Source organism: Onychostoma macrolepis, chromosome 19 (assembly GCF_012432095.1).
Source record: "Onychostoma macrolepis isolate SWU-2019 chromosome 19, ASM1243209v1, whole genome shotgun sequence".
NCBI classification, from domain to species: domain Eukaryota; kingdom Metazoa; phylum Chordata; class Actinopteri; order Cypriniformes; family Cyprinidae; genus Onychostoma; species Onychostoma macrolepis.
The window spans coordinates 26,934,441-26,956,903 of record NC_081173.1 but is presented as its reverse complement, the minus strand read 5'-3'; the positions used below and the strand labels follow the sequence as shown (position 1 = coordinate 26,956,903).

General features: G+C 36.6%; 2 protein-coding genes across 2 annotated transcripts; one reads left to right on the top strand and one right to left on the bottom strand.

Moving 5' to 3' along the window:
- The first annotated feature begins 181 nt into the window (after nucleotides 1–181).
- Nucleotides 182–11,015, top strand: si:ch211-264f5.2 (uncharacterized protein LOC570749 homolog). The gene is made up of 7 exons (XM_058753580.1): nucleotides 182–790; nucleotides 2,819–3,136; nucleotides 3,230–3,562; nucleotides 8,455–8,815; nucleotides 8,929–9,014; nucleotides 9,192–9,241; nucleotides 9,400–11,015. The coding sequence occupies exons 1-7, from the start codon at nucleotides 610–612 to the stop codon at nucleotides 9,490–9,492; spliced, it is 1,422 nt and encodes a 473-aa protein (XP_058609563.1). The 5' UTR covers nucleotides 182–609; the 3' UTR covers nucleotides 9,493–11,015.
- Nucleotides 11,016–12,276: 1,261 nt separating this feature from the next.
- On the bottom strand, nucleotides 12,277–20,681 carry wipf2b (WAS/WASL interacting protein family, member 2b). The gene is given in 9 exon segments (XM_058753581.1): nucleotides 12,277–14,236; nucleotides 14,474–14,575; nucleotides 15,806–15,898; nucleotides 15,901–16,008; nucleotides 17,040–17,705; nucleotides 18,793–18,903; nucleotides 18,983–19,115; nucleotides 19,259–19,385; nucleotides 20,569–20,681. Coding segments are annotated over 8 exon segments (1,314 nt in total). The 5' UTR covers nucleotides 19,319–19,385; nucleotides 20,569–20,681; the 3' UTR covers nucleotides 12,277–14,195.
- Nucleotides 20,682–22,463: the final 1,782 nt, after the last annotated feature.

Sequence of the window (22,463 nt, the reverse complement as noted above, 5' to 3'; positions counted from 1 at the left end):
TTAAAAGGATCAACCTCTCTCAGCAAAATGAAATGTAAGAGAGTTGTTATGTGTGGACTTTTTCAGCAGGCCTATACACTTAATCAGGTTAGACGCCATATTGAAACCAAGGAGGTGTTTTAACCAAGTACAATATTCTTTTATTTATTTATTTGCATTTTCAAATGGAGCGTGTGTAAAACCATTCAGGCCCCGTAGAAATTTATGAATGGCATAGTTTAGGCACAAACCTTGTCAACAGCGCCATCTAGTCACGGATTTCAGGAACGGACGTTGACATTGTTGAACAAATATTGCTACTCGACAGCAAATAAAGGCTTGAGTTCTAACTTATAAAACTAATACAAATCTACATTTACAGTTTGTTACATGCATAATATACATTTCGTTTATTCGTGAAATATTGCTGAGTTTTAGAAAGGAAGCATATTTATTTTATACCAAACATCACATAATTTAACGTTAAAACAATTATTTTTATGATTAAATGACATTAAAAAAAAAACAAAGCTTATTATTGAGGTAAATGTTCAGAACAATCTGAGGCCAAACTTCTAAGTTCTAAAGGGGAAGGATGACAGGAAAGAAGGATAGAAGACTGTGCAGGAAATGTTGAAATCCACAGTGGTAAATAAAAGGAAGCCTGGTTTGGGATACAATTTATTTGAAGTCGTAGTTACATGTGAAGAAGGTTTAGCATTTTTGATCCTCAGTAATAATCACTTAATACATTTGATTAGACGCATGGCTTTTCTGCTAAGAACCGTGGTGCTGCTTTTAGAAGTCCTAGGTAAGTCCTTTTAGAGAAAATAATTGAATTTCTGTACTAAACCCGTGTTGGTTCATTGCACTATTCTAAGGAAGGGTTCTTCATATTATAGGCTACTGCTTTGTAAAACATATGTTTTTGAAAATACATTTAATAGGCTATAATAACATTACAATAGGCTAACTGAAGGTATATGAGCATCGTCAATGTATTTAATTATTATTTTTTTTATCACTATATAGCCTAAATTGTCTAGAGTAAATTATATCATGGTGAACATTCGCTTTTAATAAACATTTTAAAAGAATAGGCTGTATAAAGGCTGCATGGATGAATAGTTAGAATAACATCATAAATCACAATGTAAAATATACGCAAAGAAAACATCTTTAACAAAAGGATTTGGTAGTAGCCTAGATATTTTTTTTTAAATACGTTTCAACATTCATCAATTCACTGACGCCAATGTGATTTTTACGTAATTATGCACTTCTGACATTACAACAGAGCAGAATTTTAAACGTGACCTCACCAAACATCCTCTTTTTTTTCTGTGTGTACTCAGACATTATGAAACACTGACTAGTGAATTATCCTGTATGTAATAGTCCATGGCATATATTTGTGTAATTTCTTATAGGCCTATCTGCAATTGTTCTTTTGAAAGCAGACGAATAAAAACACTGCGCATATCGAATACAAAGCAGGATTCTTCTCATTAATATACGCAGAAGAAAAAAAAAGCATAGGTCGCTGGGTTGTTTACATTTATCCGTATAGCACTTGTTCAAGTGCTCCTGGGACGTTCGTACTTACGAGTTGACAAGTCGTTATTACGACGTCGGTTGCGTTCAAGTCACTTTGGTCGGAAAAATATGGCGATTTAACTTTTCTACACAATTCAACTATTTTTTTTAACTCTACATCTACAAAATATTGAAAGAAGAATGTGCATTGTGTTTTTTCTTTTTTCCGTTTTTATTTAATTAATGAAGGTGATGTAAACTGAATAATTATATATTCTATTATAATTATACATTAATATAATATTTTGTATATGCAACTTATATAGTTTTATTGTACATTACAAAAAATAATAATTTTATTCATTTCAACAACTGCATATCTTTAGTCTTTGGCTGCGTCCATTACATCCGACATGTTTTTTCACGGACACGCCCCCAACTCGGAAACTCCGGGCTTAAAGAAAATTCCGAGTTTCCCACTCGTAATAACGACTTTGTGGTAGCGTTCATGTGCGTTCAACTCGTAAATACGATGTATCCGACATGACTTGAACGATTCGACATACGTTCTCGATTTCGCTGAACAGTTTATTACCTCATCAGCGCTTTGAATCAATGAAAGTTTGTCGAAATCAGTCGACCGACAGTCCCACCTACTGGCCGGATAGGTACTTTTAAAGAGCAAGTCATAAAAATACATGTGTTGTGTCGAAATCAGTGATCTAGAGGTCGCTGTAGAATGTGTGTGTGAAAGAAATGGTTGTAACGAACAGTAAAATAATGCTTTCTTGTAGGATTTGGTGATCCTATTGTGTATCTGCAGCTGTTCTCATCAGAGAAATATACTTTCTAGGGTATAAAAAAAAATAAGTTTAGGTATCACCAGAGTGAATTTAGGTCATATTAAATTGTGAAAAAGAACACAGTAGCAGATTTCGACAGTGTCTTTTGTGGCCTTGCCAGATTTGGTGACCCCGCTGTATGTGTGCAGTTGTATCAGACTGAAATGCTTTTTGGGATATAAAATAAGTTTAGATATCACCAGAGTGAATTTGGGTAACATTAAAAGTCATTGTGTGTGAAGTAGAGAGGGCAAGTGAGTTTGGTAACCTCCAATACTGCCTTGTCAGATTTGGTGACCTCGCTGTAGGCTATATAATGTCCTTAAACAGTTCACCCAAAAATCATTATTTACTCACCCTTAAATCATTTCATATTGCTGATATTTTTTTCTGTAAAAAATTCTGGGTGAGATTTCCAAAGAAAATCTTTCTAGAGAATATTTTAATTTTGTGACTCACAGGAACCATCTCTGTATGGACAGTAAGCAAGATAACAGTTCAAAGTGGAGAATCTGTCACCATTCCCTGTCACTACCATCGGCTGCACAATGACTTGCCAAAGTTCTGGTACAAAGGCAAGAACTGGCTTACCTGTGTGAAACTGCAACCCACCAACCAAGTGAATCGAACAGGCATCAGCTTTTACAACAGCCCAGATGAACTGGTAACAACCATGACGATGACAAACCTGCGCAGCAGCGATTCGAACCGCTACTGGTGTGCAGTCAAAATACGAGGTTCCTTTGTCAGAACAGCTCTAGAACTTACCGTCACTAAGGGTAAATGATTTTGATATAGCTACTTTAGTGCCACTACAAGACATAAGATAGTTTATCAGTTAACTCACTTATGGATTTTGTTGTTATTCTCAGGTACTCCAGATCTGTCAGCGGCCAGCAACAAGGTGTCAGGTGAAGAGGGCGGCAATGTTACTGTACAGTGTCTCTACAGTGACAATTTTAAAGATATTGAGAGAAAATGGTGCAGAAGTGGAGATCTGCACTCCTGTCAAACGGCTCAGGATATAGAGCCATCCCTTGGTGCAGCTCTACAGATAAATGATACAAATGATGGGGTTTATACAGTGACACTGACAGGACTAAAGACGACAGACGCAGGCTGGTACTGGTGTATGGCTGGGCAAGTGCAGGTTCCCGTTCATATCAATGTTGAATCGAGACAACTCATTACAGATTCCAACACAAGTAAGTGATCACATCTCACATATCATTAACATATACATTGGATTAACACCACATCCTTGCCAGACGCGACTGTTACGTTCCCGTTCCCCCAGTCTAGGGTTGGGAGTGGGAGTAACAGGTTAACTAAGACTATAAAGAAGAAATCAATAAAATGTGGAGGAATCACTCCAATCCTCTGCCCCAGAAATGCAACAACCACTTAGTTTGGTGAATTGAAATGGTTTATTTAGGAAAGCAAGAATCATGGAAGCAATAAATGTCTTCAGGAGAGGGCCTGGCCAAAATAACAAACAAAACAGCAGCTAACTAACAGGAGGAGTACTAAATAACCTATTCAGGTAAAAAAAAAAAAAAAAAAAAAATCAACAAAAGTTTTCCTCAACTCCCTCACTAACCAAAAACAGGGATAAACAGGAGTACAAAATAAACTGGCACCCTCCCCCTACAGCTTCCAATCTAACCATAAATCAAATAAACAAAATAAGTTACAATACCTTTGGATACCTTAACAAGGAAGTAAGTTAAAGAAAGTTTACATGCACTACTTGTAGTTACAGCACACACTGCTGTTCAACAGGAATACAACCTACTCTCAGAAGCCTTCACTCAATAGTTAATTATTAAAATTCACCCACAAGCAACAGATCTCTTAAAGAAGAAACCCCCAACACAAGTCTGGAGCAGGGGAGAAGTGAGCCTCTCCAAGCAGTGTTCATTCTGCTCTTTTGTAGCAACACCGTCTGCAGCACACTCTCTGATGAGCACCACCTGTGGGAAATTTGCAACTGCCAAGCAAGCAGAGAGTGAGAGAGATAGAGGGAGAGAGACAGCACACACACAGGCGAAACATAACCACACCCAAAGGGCGGGAAAACACACCAACAATGCATTTCAAATACAAATACATCCTAGGGATGTAACACGACACTGCGCAATTATAATAAAAAATAAATTATAAAACATTTGGGAATTTATACCTCACAATTTTTCTTTCAATTATGAGTTTATCTCTCGCAATTCGTACTTTTTCTCATGATTGCAAGGTTATATCTCACAATTTTGATCCCTTTTCTCAGAATTGTGTGATATAAATTTGCAATTGCGAGTTAAGTCTCGTGATTTATAACTCGCAATTCTGACTATACAACACGCAAATGCGCCTTTATACCATGCAATTCTCACTTTATAACTCTCAATTGCGAGAATTTGTGAGATGTAAAAAAAAAAAAAAGTCAGTCTTTTTTTTTTTTTTTTAGTGGTGGAAACGGGCTTCCAAACTGTAATAGCCATAATGAAATTTACAGTGGGTAATTTAGGCCACATACACGCTACAAGTTTCAGGAGTGACAACCACATTTAAATGCAGGAGTGAGTCCTGTAAATTATGTTCCATGTGTGTACGGAACAGCACTCACTCCCACATTTGTAACTATAGCAACATTCTGTCGTCTTGCGGGAGTGAATAAAAGTTTAGTCGTTTGTTATGTGCCATTTTTTGACTAAAGACTCTATTTGTCCGTCGATTTTAACGTAACTACCACTGATAGACATGGGCTGTGTTCGAAATGCCATACTATCATACTACTCTTACTATTTCTGCAGCATCCAGTATGTATGCTGTGCATATTATGCACATTTTCTGTATGCATAGAATACCCGGATGACCTACTGTATTTGCCAGAATCTGCTAAATATAACTCAAGTACACTGAAATCAGTACAGAAGCTGTGTTCCGAATGGCATACTATCATACAACTCCTACTATATTGCAGTATGCTGTGTGAATACTGTGAATAGTATGTGAATTTTCTGTATGCATGGAATGCCCGGATTACCTGCTACATTTGCTGAAATTTGATGTATGCATCTGAAGACGCTGCATGGGATACTTTTTCCCAGAACGCGGAGGCGGGGAATAATAATTATAAATGTAAGACTTGTATGTACGTATATACATGTAAACTACAAACTATCACTGTGCATCTAAAAACAATATCATTAGTAGGACACAGAGGTGGAATGAGTATGAAAATATTCTACTCAAGTAAAAGTACCATTACATTAATTAAATTTTACTTAAGTACAAGTAAAAGTACCAGTCTAAAAATCTACTCAAGTAAAAATAAAAAGTAGCTCATTTAAAATTTGCTCAGAGTAAAAATTACTTTTTACTCGTTACTTTTTAACAGTGGGAGGGAGGCAAAAATGGAATAGGCCAAGGGTATCAAACTCTGTTCCTGCGGGCCACAGCCCTACACAGTTTAGATATAACCCTAATTAAATAAATCATTTAGGCTGATTTGAAAACTACATGGTATGTGTGATGGAGCAGGGTTGGAACTAAACTCTGCAGGGCTGCGGCCCTCCAGGAACTGAGTTTGACACCCCTGGGATAGGCCTAAAAATCTCAAACTAGTTGTTTTTAATTAAAGGAATCAGTTACTTAATAAGACATTTGGGCTGTTACCAGGCAAATTAAATCAGTATCAACAAAATTCATCTTTACAAGGCAAAAGAAACACAGACACTTCATCTGAAGTGGCATTTAGATGTATTTACACACTGTTTAATGCAGAACATGAATGCATTTAACCTGCAGTTACAAATGCAGAAATAATGTTTTGATATATAAGACATAAAATGTTGAATACTCATTTGAGATTATTAAATAAATAAAAAAAAACATCAAAAGATACTTTAAATGTGAAATTAAAACCGCCAGTAGGTGTCACCAAGTCACTATTAATAAGTGAGTCATTGCGATTGAACCGAATCATTTAAATGGTTGATTCATTCATAAACAAAATGCTATGGTGGCTGTGTTTGGAATTATTTTTGTTGTCGAAATAGAGCAAAAACAGGCAAAATGGTGTTATACTAACTTCTTGTTAATTGAACTGTTGTAAAACAAAATCTATATGTAATCATGCTGATTTTTGGAGAAAAAAAAAAACGACACTCTTTGTGTGATATTGATTTACTATATGAAATGATATAAATATATACATTTTCTGCCCCTATATCTTCAATTTTGTGATCGTTCTAAATGCATTTTTTTAACAGCAGAATAGTGCGCGCGCACTATTCTAATCTACTAGACTTCACAGCACAACACTTCACAGTTTTGTTTGGTTTTTTGCAAAATACTGGTAATGTCAAATCGCACATCGTTAAAACAACAATTACGATATTATCGCAGACGATATATATCGCACACCCTGCACCACTGTCTTTTTGTCTAATTTGTCAAAAGTTTACAGGGAGCGATTTCTTTTTACTCAGTAATTAATGTGTTTTAAAATGTAGCGAAGTACAATACTGCAAACTAATTATACTTAAGTAAAATTAAAATGACAGATTTTAAAAATTACTTTAAAATATAGAAGTACACAAAAAAGCTACTCAATTACAGTAACGCAGTAGGACATAAATTGTACTTTAATCTCTATGGCACTTTTCTGATAAGTCAAATTACATCACCTTCTCTATAGCGCTTTATACATTGTTTCCAAGATATTAAAAATAATAATATTAATATTGCAGTAATATAATAAACAAAATATATAAATAAAAATAATATTTCAGTTATGCAAACAGAATTAAATTCCGCTGTCAAGCAGCTCTAAAAAGAAACGGAGTGTATCTAAGGACAAATAGACCACTTTGTTAGCAGAGGCTATTTACATTAACTCCGCCCACCAATGCCTGGCTGTGATAAACAGCACTGCAAAAGACGTGCGTTTCTATAGAATCAGTGGCGCAATAAGTAAAAAACGCGAGATATGTGCTGTTGATGCCGGCGATGCGAGTTCGATTCCGCCAATTGTTAAACTCGTGCAACTCCTTTTCCCATTACATACCAGATCAGAAAGGCATTTATTGTCAATAAAAAAATTAAGTAAATATTTGAAAAGTGGAAATTAGTAGTAGGTTTTTGTCCCAATAAAGTGGCGTTCATCAAATAGAATTTATAATTTACACTCAATATGTTATTGCACACTGTTTTATAATGTACTACAGTACTGAAGTATAAATATCTGCCTCCTAACTACTATTTACACGCCTTTTTCTAAAGAAAATTCTGCTATTGTTGTGTATTTTAGTGAATTAGCTATGTGTACAGAACGCGATTAAGGAGTAAAAGGTGAAGTGACAACCGAATTTATTTGCAGTGTGTAGCCTGCGTGGCCTAAGTAAACAAAATGCATATTCCATGACAAAGATTTTAACGGTCACTGAGTAGGCCTATATGCATTTGAAACAGGGTAATGTAAAACTGGTTTATCAATCATTAATTTGATTACTCGATTTGTTGCGAGTATACACTATTGACAATGGACAGTGGACCTTTTGACCCACAGAATTTCACTGATGTGTCATTTATGCGACTGCACTTCAACAGAATTGCAAAAAATATCTAAATCACATTTCAAACAGATTTCTCGAAAACTCCCTCGTCAGTCATTGGTCAGCTAAACAGATAGCCCCGCTCCAAACTCATGCCATTGGTTGAGCCAGTATTGCTGTGCAGCGGTAACCAAACAAAGCAATGCTTTGAAAGAAAAGTTTAGACTTTTGGTGGGAATCATCAAATGTCTTCTCTCAGCACAGCAAGCTAGATAAGGAGAAATATTTTCATCATTTTAATTCTTTGGGGCCGGCTCTTATATCCTGAGTGCTTAATATTATAGCATTCAAGAAATTACACACTTCCCCTTTAAAGATAATAGTATTACATGCCAATGAAATAATGAATTTCACAATGAGTTTCTGGGTAAAGCAAAACAACATTCCTGCTCTTATATAAAATGTAGTTCAGTAAAACAAGCAGCAATGTGTCCAATATATCATATCTGACTGTTTTTTTATTTTTTTATTATTATTATTTACAGGACCTTTCACGGTTACAACAGCACAATCTTTCACTTCATCTAACTCTTTTGATGTACACAACCATAATTCAGTAGCAACACTTTTACCCACAACATCAAAATTACCTGAAAGTACTTCAGTTCAGACAGAAGAAACTGACCAGACATCTACAGCATCACCAAAGCAGTTTCATTCAACGACACAGTCCTCATCCTATCCAACCACAACGGAGAACTCAAAAAATGACCCATCTCACAGCAGTAGTACTGTTAGGACAACACTAACCAGCAGATCAACAACTCCACATGTTGGTAGTAACTCTACAGTTACTCTGTCATCTAAAGATCTGACATTTGAACCCAAAACCACTTATGAAAGCAGGTACGTTCAAAATATACTTCTGTAAAACAAATACTATTCAACATCTGTTTGGAGCTACTAACAGATAAAATATCTCAGCTTCACAAGTCTAACAATTTCCTTATTTGTTTCAGAGACCTTATTTGGGTGATTGCACTAGTTTGTGGTGCACTGATATTAATGTTAACTGTGATTTCCTGGAAATTGTGGTCATGGCATAGTAAGACCTCTATTATTATTATTATTATTATATTTTTATTGTATGAGGCTGGTTATTATACACTTTAATTGGTCAATAAGCATTCACTTGTCAGTATTTACTATAATTTTTTTTTCTCTTGTCTATATTTTAAAAATAAATAATGAAAATATATACACTTTTTTCTGACCATTTCAGAGAAGGCAATCACAAGAGAGGAAGCAACAGAAATAACAACAGACCTCCATGTAAGTAAATTTTTCAGAAATATTATCTAACAAAATGCAAAATAATGTTTTGAGAATTTTTTTTAATTATTATTATTTAGACAGCAGAAACAGAAACAACACAACAATAAACTTTGTAGATTTTATTTTTATGATTTTTGTTGGTTTTTTTTTGATAGGAAAATGACAGCGTTGATCTGCTGGGCAATGAATGGACAAATGCTTCAGTTGTGCAGTTCAGCACAGACACAAACACTGTCCTAATAACGTAACCTGTTAAACACAAAGATGGAATAGAGTCTCTGACTATCAAGTTTCTGTGTCAAGAGCCACTCTCCTGCAGAATTTAGTTTCAACACGATTTAATTGAATCAACTAATTAATGTATTTGGATTTACTTGAAAATGACAGCCAGGTGTGTTGGAACTAAACTCTGCAGGTAAGTGACTCTCCAGAAGCATGAAACAGCTCCATAGTATTTCACCAAGACAGTAATCTCCATGTCTAAAATGGCTTGTTTTCTCACGTGTTATGATAGCTTCAGCAAAGAATGAAATAATTTTTAGAAACAAAAACAGTTCTTAATATATGAAGCAGTTTCACAAGGAAGCTGTGACCTTGCGCATTCATTTAAAAATAGTTACAGACCTGACAGTCAGGTTTTTAGTCATTTTAATCTGTCCCTCCAAATCTTCACTTCCCTTCTACTTTTTTTCTTTAAAGAAAATCCATCTGTTTGTTTGCATAACTTCCCAGTAGACTTATAACTCGATACTACTATGCTTAGTTGGTGTATGTTAGAATATGTGTAATTATATGACCTGATCAAGCATGTACAAACCTTTCAAGCAAAGCTAATTATAAAGACAGTTGAATGGAACAACATAATACAATATATAACAAAGCACTAATAATGATCAAAGGAAGTGTAATACAAACATAGAAGTTATTAATTAATTTATTTAAAATTTTACTATTACTTTAACTGCATAGAATTAACAATTCCCGGTAAACAAGCAACCTCACAAATGGGACCAAACAGTATGGATTACTTAACGGGCGATTCTATTTTTTTAATTGGGTGGCACAGGGGGGACCAAGAACCAAGAATGGGAAAAGTCATGTGCCCCAACATCAAAATGGCACTGTATAAGTGCTTGGACCACTCATCTCGCTTTTTATAAATAAAAACAACTGAACAGACTTGTTCTCAACTTATTTTATTGTCCAAACAAGTGTCTGTCTCTGTGTGTGTGTGTGTGTGTGTGTCTGTCTTGTGAACATTTTGTAAAAATTGTTCATGTTCTGACTTTCACCTGTTGCTGCAGATAGATGGCTGCTGGTGTAGTCCTCACTGGCCCTCTCAAATCCAAATATGTTGCCAAAAGGCCACATCCAGATCAACAGAATGGTCTCTGGTTCTTTCTCTTTAGATGTTCCTATCAGATGTTTGTCCAAGGTGATGTTCGCAGTGCACTTGTAGTTCTGCATCTTAAGAACACTGAGGCAAGTTTCTGCGCTGATGTTATTTATCTGGACGTGAGCAGCAGTGGATTTGCTGAACTAGTTTTTGGTTGCGTTGTAGCACATCTAGATTGTAAAACACGTCATCAAAAACATGTCCTTGTTTATTTATTGTTTATTGTTATTACTATATAATAACTAAGTTATGCATAACTAATCCTAAACCAAACCCTAAGCCTGAGTACTTCTGAGTAACTGGTATTAACTTATGTTTCATTAAAACATATTAACCACAGTTTTCAATCATTAATCGGATATGACTAAACGAGGAAAAATGTTCTCATGATATTCCGACGCATATTTCATGATTTAAATGTGAGCGCATAGGCATATGCACAATACATCAGAGACAGACCAGCTTTTTACTTTAAAAAAAGCAAGAATACCATACAAACATATCACATTAAAGAGCAATAAAATCTGCGTTCAACAAGTGTTTATTATGATAACAGCTAGTACATTGCGCAGTAATTAATCAAAATTAATTAATTAAAAATAAAATTAAAACACTGTATATTCCGAGTATTTCTCCAGCAGTAACATAAGCAGCTGTGGGCAGATTCTCAGTTAAAATAATCTATTTAACAGATGATACCCTACCATATGTGTAATCTTCCATTTTAAAGTGAAACATTATGTAAGCGAGCCGTTTGTAAGCGTTTGCTCTCTTGAAACAATTAAGCGCTCACCACCCATTGTTAACACCGCATTTTTGGAATATTTCCTTTGTAACAAATCTAATCAGAGCTTCTCTCTGTAAGCGTCTGCGCTGTGTGTATGTGTATTTGTAACAAAGGTAGCCTACCTTTGTTACAAATGGCGGGAGCAGTCAATTGTAACTATGTCAGGTGTCGTCCACTTCGGTTATTTTAGCTATACAAAACATTTCGTTATGCCGCTTAATACTGCAAACTAGTATTTGATATCAAATCATTTTAATGTATTATCAATCATAAATACACTGATTTGGACTGCACCGTTATTCTTAGATATTTACATAGCGGCTGATGAATCGGTAGTCTCGCGCATTCACGGAAAATAAGGTGGGCACTTATTATTAATAGTAGGGTTTTTTTTTTCTACACTATTCACTGAAACTACATGTATTGAACCAACAAGTTCCTGCTGTAAATAAATAAATACCATTACAAACGATCAACTGTTAACTATTAAAATTATTACCAGTAGCTAATATGTTTTGGGGCATATTCCATTAGGACTCAGTAACACCAACAGAGACCATTAAACCAATACAATTCCCATTATAACCATTAAAACCATCACTTTTTTTCCAGCAGGGATGTTCAGTAATTTACCAAACTTTATATTTCTCTCACCCAAACATACAGGTTGACAGCAGATGATGAATCTGTTGGAGGTGCAACCAGAGTTGAGATTACCTGGATTATTTACATAGTTAACAAATTGTTTATTTTATTATTTTTTTTAATTATTATTATTCAGTAAGACTGGTAAAACTTCTATTATGTCAAAGTCTGCTCCTGACAAATGACACATGCATTCCCAAGCCATATTTTTTCCTCAGCTTTATTTCAACAGGTGTGGACAGGCTTTAGTTAAGCATGGAATGGTGACAATGACAGTCCTCTCTCTCAATGTGAGTAAGTTATGCTCTTCTAAAGACATGTTCACTGACACCTGCTGGCAGACAGTAGGCGATTAAAGACAAGTATTAGTCTAAGAAAACGTCCTCAGCCGTATTCATGTGCGAGGACATTCCATCAAGTAACGATTAGTCCGAGACTTCATTTGAATCCTATGTTTGCCTGAAATTATTCACTATATTACAAGCTTTTTACAACTTAAAAATAGATTAATAACTATCACTACCATATCTCTCTATGTACTTGTAAATACACTGTTTCTTTTCTTCTTTTTTTACAAATCCCGTACCGACACGTTAATCAGTAAATGTAAGGCAGAACAACAAAGAGGGGAAAAAAAGTTCACAACTGTTCATCTAATCTACACTCCATTTATGAAAAAGTTAACTCTTCTGCAGATTTGAAATGCAGTCTACTCTCTGGAGAATAAACATGAACGTACAAACAGGAAGACCTAAGAATATGACACTGAACAAGCTGTGGATAAACTGGGATGTGGTTATCAGTGCCAGCCTGCATGTCATCACTTAGATGAACATGACTGGTAATGAAATGACTAGGTACCACATTTCTGCAGCAATACTATATAGTGTAAGACAACCATCCCAGAACCCTTGGTGACGTTCCTGTCATCCAAAGAGCAGATGCATTGTTAAAAAACAGAAGAAAATGAAGCAATACAGAAAGCAATTTTGCGGCTTTACATGCAAATTTACCCAACGTTTATATAAGAGGTCTGTCCCAAAAAAGCAGCATGCACTGAACTTGATTTTTGCAAAGTGATGAAAATCCTAGATCAAGTTCATACACTGTTAAAATGCACCATCAAAGACTTTCTTTGACACAATGCTGCCCTACAAAACCAGTCCGTAGGCAGCATGTGGACAAGGCCTGCTTTCAACCAGATCACAAACATAAAGCAAGCAGCATAGCCGTGCCGTCCTGTAACGGGAAAATGACAGAAAAGCCAGGGTTCACAATGCAGCACAAAGTGCGAGGAGTATTGCAGGACGACAACTCCAAACTTGAAAAAAATTCCATGGTCCATCTTTAGAACAAACGATAAAAGGCAATCGACCTACTGGTTTCCCAAAGGAGGATGTGTTACGACTGAAGGAGCCATGCTGATTTATTAATGGCAGAGCATCTGTTGGCACTTTTGGACCTTTCGTTCACAAACTTACCGGAGGGTAATGAAGTCCAACAAACCCCCTGAGAAAACTTAAAGATAATGGCTGTTCCCTGAAAGGGGCACGACCAGGACAAAAACATCTAAAGCTAAGAGTTTTTACAGTTCAGCTCACACTCGGACGCCTTCTGCTCCGAGTGATTATTCACAGTGCATAACATGGGGTAGCGACTGAGAGGAAAAACCAACAACAAGACATTGAACATGTTGCCTGACGTAGTAGTTGAGACATTTTCCAGGGACATGCTTTCCGCTTCCCGTCTCAAGTGCTACGCTTTACCATCATACAGGCTCTGACGGCCACTTCTAACTCTCAGTGCACATCAAACCAAATGTGCACTGCTACCTAGGTACAAGGGAAAATAATAAAATAAAGTTGGCCTTTATTGATGATGGAATGCAATACTTTCCTTCATCTCACTCTTTTCTGAGCGAAGCTGACCTTCCACAATGGACAAAAGTGATACGATGGAGCTTGCTTGAATGTAGAGGAATGTTATCCGATGGGGGAATGGCTGTTAATAAGGTGCAGGCTTTGTGTCTTTAGATGTGCATGTGAGATTGTCTGTTTATGAGCGTATGGGTCTGTGTGAAGAACCCTCGTCGCCGATGCAGCCCGAGCGACCGGTCACAGTGTTTACCTCCCAACAGGCGGCAAAGGAGGGGCTCCTCTCATTACTGCCAAACAAACAGAGACACGTATGAGTTTGAGTTCAAAAATCACTGTTGACATCGTACCAGTACCAAATCATCAGACAAAAGCATACAGCAGAGTCGCTATGAAAAGCAAGTAGCAGCTTTGTCTTTACACAAGCACATGAAAGCATACGAGTGATCAAAAGAGGCTTTGTGCTCACTGTGAGATGCATTCCATGTATTTGTTGAAGCTTGAACTGTTCATTTCTTGAGACTTACCTCTGTTAGCTTTGCTTGGGTATATCTTAGTGAAGTGTCTATACTCTTCTGGAGGAGGGAAGTCATCCAGAGGATGAAAAGAATACTTGGACTCAAAATCATCTGTTGGAAGTGACAAATAAAAATAAGAAATTTGTATTTGTATAATTTGTATACATTTTTATTTTTTACAGAAAATAACGTATACTACTAATGTATATAATGTAAAGTTTGAGGTCAGTAATTTTTTTTTTTTTTAAGAAATACTTTTATTCAGCAAGGACACGTTAAATTGATCAAAAGTGACAGCAAAGGCGTTTATCATGATGTTTGAACTGAATCCTGAACAAAATCTATCATAGTTTCCACAAAAAATATTAAACAGAATGCCTGTTTTCAGCATTGATAATAAATGTTTCTTGAGCAGCAAATCAGCATGTTAGAATGATTTCTGAAGGATCATGTGACACTGAAGGTTTAAATTAAAATAATACTTTACTGTATTTTTGATCAAATGTATGCAGCCTAAGAAAGAATTTTCAAAATCTTATTGAACCCAAACTTTTGAACAGTAATGTAGGTCTTCTCACATTTATTTTTGTGAAATTTCATCTCACAAAAATGTGTAACTTCTCTTGTATTTCACAAAGCTACAAGATTTAGGCTAATTGTGCAGTTTTAATTATGCAACAGCCTTTTCACAGCAACTTCTCTGATAAAAACCTTTAACACTAATACTATGGTTTGATCATTTATAACCAACTGCCTCGTCTTTCCTCATTTTTATGTAACTCTGGACAAAACCATCTCCATTAATGAACAAATTTAAATGACATCCATTTTCTTTCTTTTTTTAATACAGAGATTGTATTAAAGTTTCAAAGGAGCTTGACAAACAACAATTACATTATCGATGATCTTGGAGTGAGAACATGCCTAATAATGCCACTGGATTGTCTAAAAAGCCATTAAGTCTAATTATTTGATGCTATTATCTTGTTAGCATCGTCATACAATGAATATGCGACGACTCTGTAACAGCTGCAACTGCGGATGCCCATGAACTCATTAAATGAGTAACTTGCTTTTATATGAAACTGAATATTTTTAGATCTATAACAGGTTTAACAGATGCCGACTTATTTTGCACAATACCAGGGCCCAAGAATAAAGACGGGCCATTGTGAGAGTGTTTCTGTCATTCACATGATAGAAGCATCTCTTGTCCTATGAGATGAGTGCAGCGCCAAAGTTTAAATTTGGAGAAAATATCATCCTCTCTATATGAACGGATGATGATGAAATGAGGATGTGAGGGCAGGCACAGGGTGAGAGTGAGCTTGAAGGACTCACCTACAAAGGAACGGGAAATGGAAGTGTGTCCATTGCGGATGGGCGGGGGAGGGGGCGGGGGTCCAGCTGGTGTGCGGGAGGGGGGAGGAGGGGCTTGCCTCGGCTCGGGACATCCGAGGTAGTGCCATGAGTCCGGTAAGGAGGTGGAGGTGGCGGAGGAGCATCCCGGCCATTTCGTGACGGCTGCCCAGGAACTGGAGGAGCTAGAAAAAGAAATAGGTCTTGTAGAAAAATCAAGCAAATAACTAAAAGATAAACATCAATAGTCAAATCATTAAAAATTATATTTCTCATGCACCATAATTCAACTCCATATGGCAGCCATATGACAGTTTTGTGTGAGGTTTAATCTGGGGTTGACAAGCTGTTTTTGTAGTCCATCCAACTTTTTTGATGTTATGATGAAGTTATGTGAATAAAGGCTTAAATTTCAATCTGTTCCTCACACAAAAATGATCATGATTCAGAATAAAGCAGCTGAATCAAACAGACTACATTTATAGTGCTTTTGTGGTGTTCTTTAAGGAAATTGAGAGATGTGGTTACAATGACAGATGAATGAAAAAGTGCAGCTTTCCTTGTGTTAAACAGAAATTAAATAGTAAATAATGACACAAAGTTTTTGTGTGAACTATTCTTTAAAAAAATTAACCTAGAAACAAACTATGGTTTAAAAGTTTGGGGTCAGTAAGATGTCTTTTGTTTTTTGAACAAAATTAATACTTTTACTCAGCAAAGATCCATTAAATTGATCAAAAGTGACAGTAAAAGCATTTATAAAGTCTTTTGAGCATTCTGTTTATCAAAGAATCCTGAAAAATAATTGTATCAAGGTTTTCACAAACTATTTTTTAAGCAGAAAAATGATTTTCAACATTGATACTTACAGCATCAAATCAGTATATTAGAATGATTTCTGAAGGATCATGTGACACTGAAGACTGGAGTAATGATGCTGAAAATTTGGCAATGCATCACAGGAATAAATAATATTTTGTTATAATAAATAATATTTTGTTATTATAGTAGGAAACAGTTCATTTAAAATTGTAATAATATTTCACAATACAGTAATATTTCACTGTATTTTTGATCAGATAAATGCAGCCTTGGTGAGTGGAAGAGACTTTAAAAAAAAACAAAAATCTTACACATCCATATTTTAAACAGTAGTGTAGTTTAAAAAAATTTAATTAATTAAAATTAGATAAATGTCACAGACAATAGAGCTCACCTGCTCCTCGTCCCGGGGGCTCTCGCACTGGAGGAGGGGGTCTGGCAGCCTGTGGGGTGGGTGACGGTGGTGGAGGTGGAGCATGTCCGCGTGTCGGTGTGTGTCCACCTGCTGAAGGCTTCTTGCTGAGTGAGTTGTGTCTCTGGGGCAGTTCGGGGGCTGCCTCATTCACAGGACTGGAGGGGCCATTGGAAACCCCAGACTGCTGACGGTAAGGGGGCGGCGGCGGGGCCAGAGAGGAAGAGGAGGATGAAGACGAGCGGCTGCTTGCAGGTGACGGAGGAGGTTTCACTGGTGGAGGTGGTGCGTTTTCACGTACAGGCGCTGGAGAGGGTCCTCGCTGCCCCGGAGTCGGCGGAAGTGGCTTTTCGCGATTGTACAAGGGTGCCGTGGCTTTTTGCGGCGGGGCAGGAGGAGCGTTTCCACGCCGAGACATGGGGGGTGGCGGAGGTGGGGCAGAAGAGCTGTGCTTCATGCCTGTAGACGGGCTGCTGCCTCCACCGGGGGAACGGGAAAGATCAGGCAGGGACGGTCTCTGGGAACGGCCAGACTCTGGAGGAGAGGCCTGCTGAGAGGGACTGTCGGGGTCATCATGGCTGCTGGGTGGGCGAGGTGCAGCAGAACGAGTGCCAGGAGGGTGCAACGCAGACCTGCCCGCAGAACCATCTGCAACACAACCGGTTCAGCGGAAGAATCAACCATAATTAAAAGGTGTGAGTTTAGTTTGAGGAAACCCCCTTTGCATATCTGAGAAACACTGGCACAATAATCAATTATCAGTCATATTTTTAGGCAATGATCACTGAAGAATTTTTGGGAAAAAACCCCCCCAAAAAAACACAAAGTAGGAAATCTACACATTCTTAAAAGTAAAGGTTCTTTTTTGGCATCTATGGTTCCATGAAGAACCTTTAACATCCATGGTATCTTTCCATTCCACAAAAGGTTCTTTATAGACTGTTTCAACAGCAACAACATAAACATTACTGCGCATGGTAATGGCTGTACAAAAAGCAGTGCTGAGCTCACAAATGTTGCTTTATCAGGCATTACATGCAAGATGAAATGAAAATGACATCGAAAATTTACTGAAGACAGTTGGTTTCCTTCAGATACAGTGATATAAAAACACATGCGCCGCATTTTGATTTTGAAACGTTCAGTGCTCATATTTATTCAACGAAGTCAAAGCCTTTTGGAAAATCTATTTGTTGCGGTCAGTTTTGATATCGTGGCAGGCCGCCACAAATAAATCAATGTATGGGAAACACATCCCACAGCACAACAACCTGAGCCCAACTTCAGTCTACTCTTTACCCTAACTTTAACTGCATTTGTAATCGGCGCTACTAGCCAGACTGATAAACAAACACAGACTGGAAGTTAGCTACGGGCCAGGCGTTTCTGTCCAATGAAAGTGTCTATAGTGGAAAAAGGATCTTTCGATTTTTAAAATGTTCCTCACCAAGAAAAAAAATGGTTCTTCTAAGAACTGTTCACAGAAAGATTATTTAGGGAACCAAAAATAGTTGTTCTATGGCACTGCTGCAAAAACACTTTGGGAACCTTATTTTCAAGAGTGTAGCTTGTCTTATCAATGGTGTAAGCTGTAAATCATGTGAATATTTTTCAAATTCTCATTTGAGCACCAACAGCATATAGAGCACAATAGAGGGTGTTAAAACAATTCAATTTTTGGATGAACTTTTCCTTTAAATAGACCAAAAACAAACATTTTTAATAATCATCACACCTCCTACAGGTCGTAATTTTGGGACGCCACCCTGAAACAACCCTCCCACTGGCTGGACCGGTGCAGAAGACACTCCACTGCTGGACACACCTCCGCCACTTCCTTTCGGCTCTGAAAAACCAGAATAGAATTCAGTGATGTACCACGTTTGCTATCTAATTCATGCTATTCTCAGGTGTCTTCCACTTACTCTCAATTATAGGTGCACTCCTGTCATTGACAACGCCAACTTTCTTCAGCTTGGTCCCTTTGCAGATATCAGTGAGCAAAGCCCCTCTGCCCTTTGCTTCATCTCGGCTCAGCTTGGGAGGAGTTGTGTTTGCCTGTGGAAAAACCGAGCATTTCTTTTTTTCAAGTCATGTTTTCACAGAAGGAGCTGAAGTTTGCATAGAGCATACTGTGAATATTTTTGAGGTAAGGTTTTGCATTTCCCAATAAAGTTACCAGCTAACTAGTGAGTACTTACCTGACTAAGGGTGGGGGGAGGAGGGGGTCCACCTGGGGGTGGAGGGGGAGGAATGGGCATCTTGGATCTCTGTCCGGTGTTTACAGCTGAGAGTATGCGACAATTAAAACTTCATGAAGACAGTTACCTATAGAAACAGAAAATAATTGTCAATCAAACCGATTACACCTTTAGCACACACAATATATATAAAATGTGCGCATATATAGGCCAATTTTCAAAGCAACTTTTACAAAAATGCCTTAGAAGAACACATTAAGGTGTGCATCTTGACACAGAACAATTACACTGACATATATTAAGATATGTCAGAGCAAGATATTTCCAGTTGAGACAGCTCAAACATGCATTTTAGTCTGGGACTACCTTAAGCCTTGTCTGTCAAACCAGGGGTATAAATGCCTTTGCTGTCACTTTTGATACATTTAATGCATCCTTGCTTACTAAAAGTACTAATTTCCACAAAAAAACCTTATAAAACTGTGGTATATATACAGAATAAATCTCCAATTTCCTAAATCTGACATTCAGAAATCAGCGATTCGTAAATACTTCACGATTCATAACTGCTGGAAAGTGGTGCACATATATTATCCAAGTTTATGGTCCAAATAGACAACCCAGATGTGTATCATTACAAACAATCATACACTGATCCATATTCTTCAGCATTTAATCATAAACCTCTTATTTAATAAGTTAACAAGCTGACAACCACACAACAGAAATCAGATAACATCTGGCAGCTCATGACTTTATCTTAACGGAGTGTTATCGGTATTTCTTTCGATACCATTTTGTTGTTTTAGAAAAACAGAATGGAAACCATATTAAGTACAATTATTATTACTGTAAAACATATAAATGTATATGGGACGTCCGCATTTCTGATGCCCATGATGGCTAGAATACAGTTAGCAGTTTATTGTACTACAAATTAGTGTAGGAACTATGGTAATTCTGATGAAACTAGATTATATAGTATGTAAACAAACACGGCCTGCAGGCTACGGTCATTTAACCCGTATAACGTTACTCTTTTCAGCTCATTTCGTTGACTAAAAAAACATTAAATATCGCTAATCAAATGACATTGAAATGCATGTCTCGTGTTTTATTTGCATATTTATTTGATTGTGAATTAGCTCGACTTTAGGCTTAGCTTAGCTTGGCCTCGCGCTTGGCAGGTGCGTCCATCACGTCAAGACGTTTCCTGCCGTACTGGCCGACGGTGCGTGAAGAAAATGTTCCGTCGGTCAAACCTGGCATAACGTGTTCATGTAATGTAGTAAAACAATGTTTGTGCCTACTTTTTTCCGCAATGTCCGATGTTTTCGCAAACCGGGTTCCCCTCATACATGATCTCGCGCGTCAATCGCCCTGATTTGCTGCTCCCCCGTTCAAACCGGAAATTACGTCACTGTACGTCTTGACGAGAAAATGTTTATTATTGATTTTAAAAACAGCTTTAGATTTCATGGAAAAATTAAATTGTTTTTTTTTTTTTTTTGGTATAGCTCCCTCGCTGCAATCTTTGAATATGTCCTAAGGAACAAGGAAGAAAACTTGAACAATTGTTTAGTTGTTTCTATGTTTTTTATTTTATGTTTTTTTTTTCTTCCCCTAACGTTATGGTTATTTGTTTGTTTTATTTTTTATTTTTTCTCCTCTTAAACACTTTTCTACACTTTAAGATTGCTCTTATATTTTGTGTATCTGGGTTTATTTGTTAATATTTTTGTAACGTTCAATCATTCTTTAATAATAATAATAATAATAAAAGATTTTAAAACAGCTAGCTATATTAAACAATTGCACGCAAAGCAGCAAAAAAAAAAAAAACTGAGTGCTTGGGATTACTCTGTTAGGGTTTCTATTATAACCCTGTTGTTAAAATCGTATTGTTTTTATTATATTCTTTTTCGTTCGAATTGATCGTAGGTTTAGCCTATATTATATCCCTTTTCATAATTACATATATGTTTATATTATACAAGATTATATATGAACTCCCAGTTTTCTGACCTTGTGAACATGGTAATTTTTGGGGTTAAATCCCATTTACACACAATGCGAAAAAAATGTAAACCCTCCTTTATTAATGATTTTGTGAGAATGTTTTGTTTCAGATGCTTCAAAATCAAGCACACATATCATTAAATGTAGCCATATTATCATCTTTCCAACATCACACTACATACACAATTCGTGCATGATCACTAGCTGTCAAGTTCAGGTGCAGTTTTGCTTCGCCTATTAAAATATTACCAAAATATCCCCAATAAAACCGATTCTCAAATGCAGAGTCTCGTGCATATTTCATTCAATGCTATGCAATGCTATTTTACGATACCGAGGAAGAAAACAGCACAAACTCCGGAAGTGTCCTAAATACCAGAGATGCCAAATGCTGACACGTGGTGGTGCTATAAGATGTACTATTTTGAGTTATATGAGTTATTACGGTCATATGTGCATTAACTGCACAGGAAACACAACACCGCATTATCGGAGGTTACACGGGTCTACTGTCAGAACAAGACAAAATATGTTCAACTTAACTATGCATCACAAATGCTTTCTTGGCATTTAGGCTCGACTCTGAAAAACAACTTTCACAACATCACACTTTCTTTGAATAATACATTTGAAAAAATATACTATAGTAATTTATAATATACTATAGTAATTTATAATATACTATAGTATTTTTGAACCATACTATAGTAAAGTGTATTATACTGTATATCCCTGCTAAAAACAAAACAAAACAATAGAAGCCCAATAGAAACCATCACAGAAATTCTAATGGTTTCCATTAAAATACCATTATAAACCATTAGCTTTTTCCAGTAAAACCATTACAAAATTCCTTTTTGTAGTGTGTTTTGGGCATTTTTCCAATAGGATTTAACATCCCACCAATAGAATCCATCACATACCAGTAGACACCATTATAGTTTCCATTAAAACCAATACAATTCCCATTATAACCATTAAAACCATTACATTTTCTATTGTGTTTTGGGCAGGTGCTATTGTTTTTTTCAGCAGGGATATTTTAGCATTTACAACATTTTTTTGTTAATGAAAGCTACAGCATACTGTAGTATTAACTATAGTGAACTGATAAACTGTAATAAATACCGTAGTATAGGCCTACTTTAGTTTTTACTACATTAAACTGTAGTGTATTGTAATACCC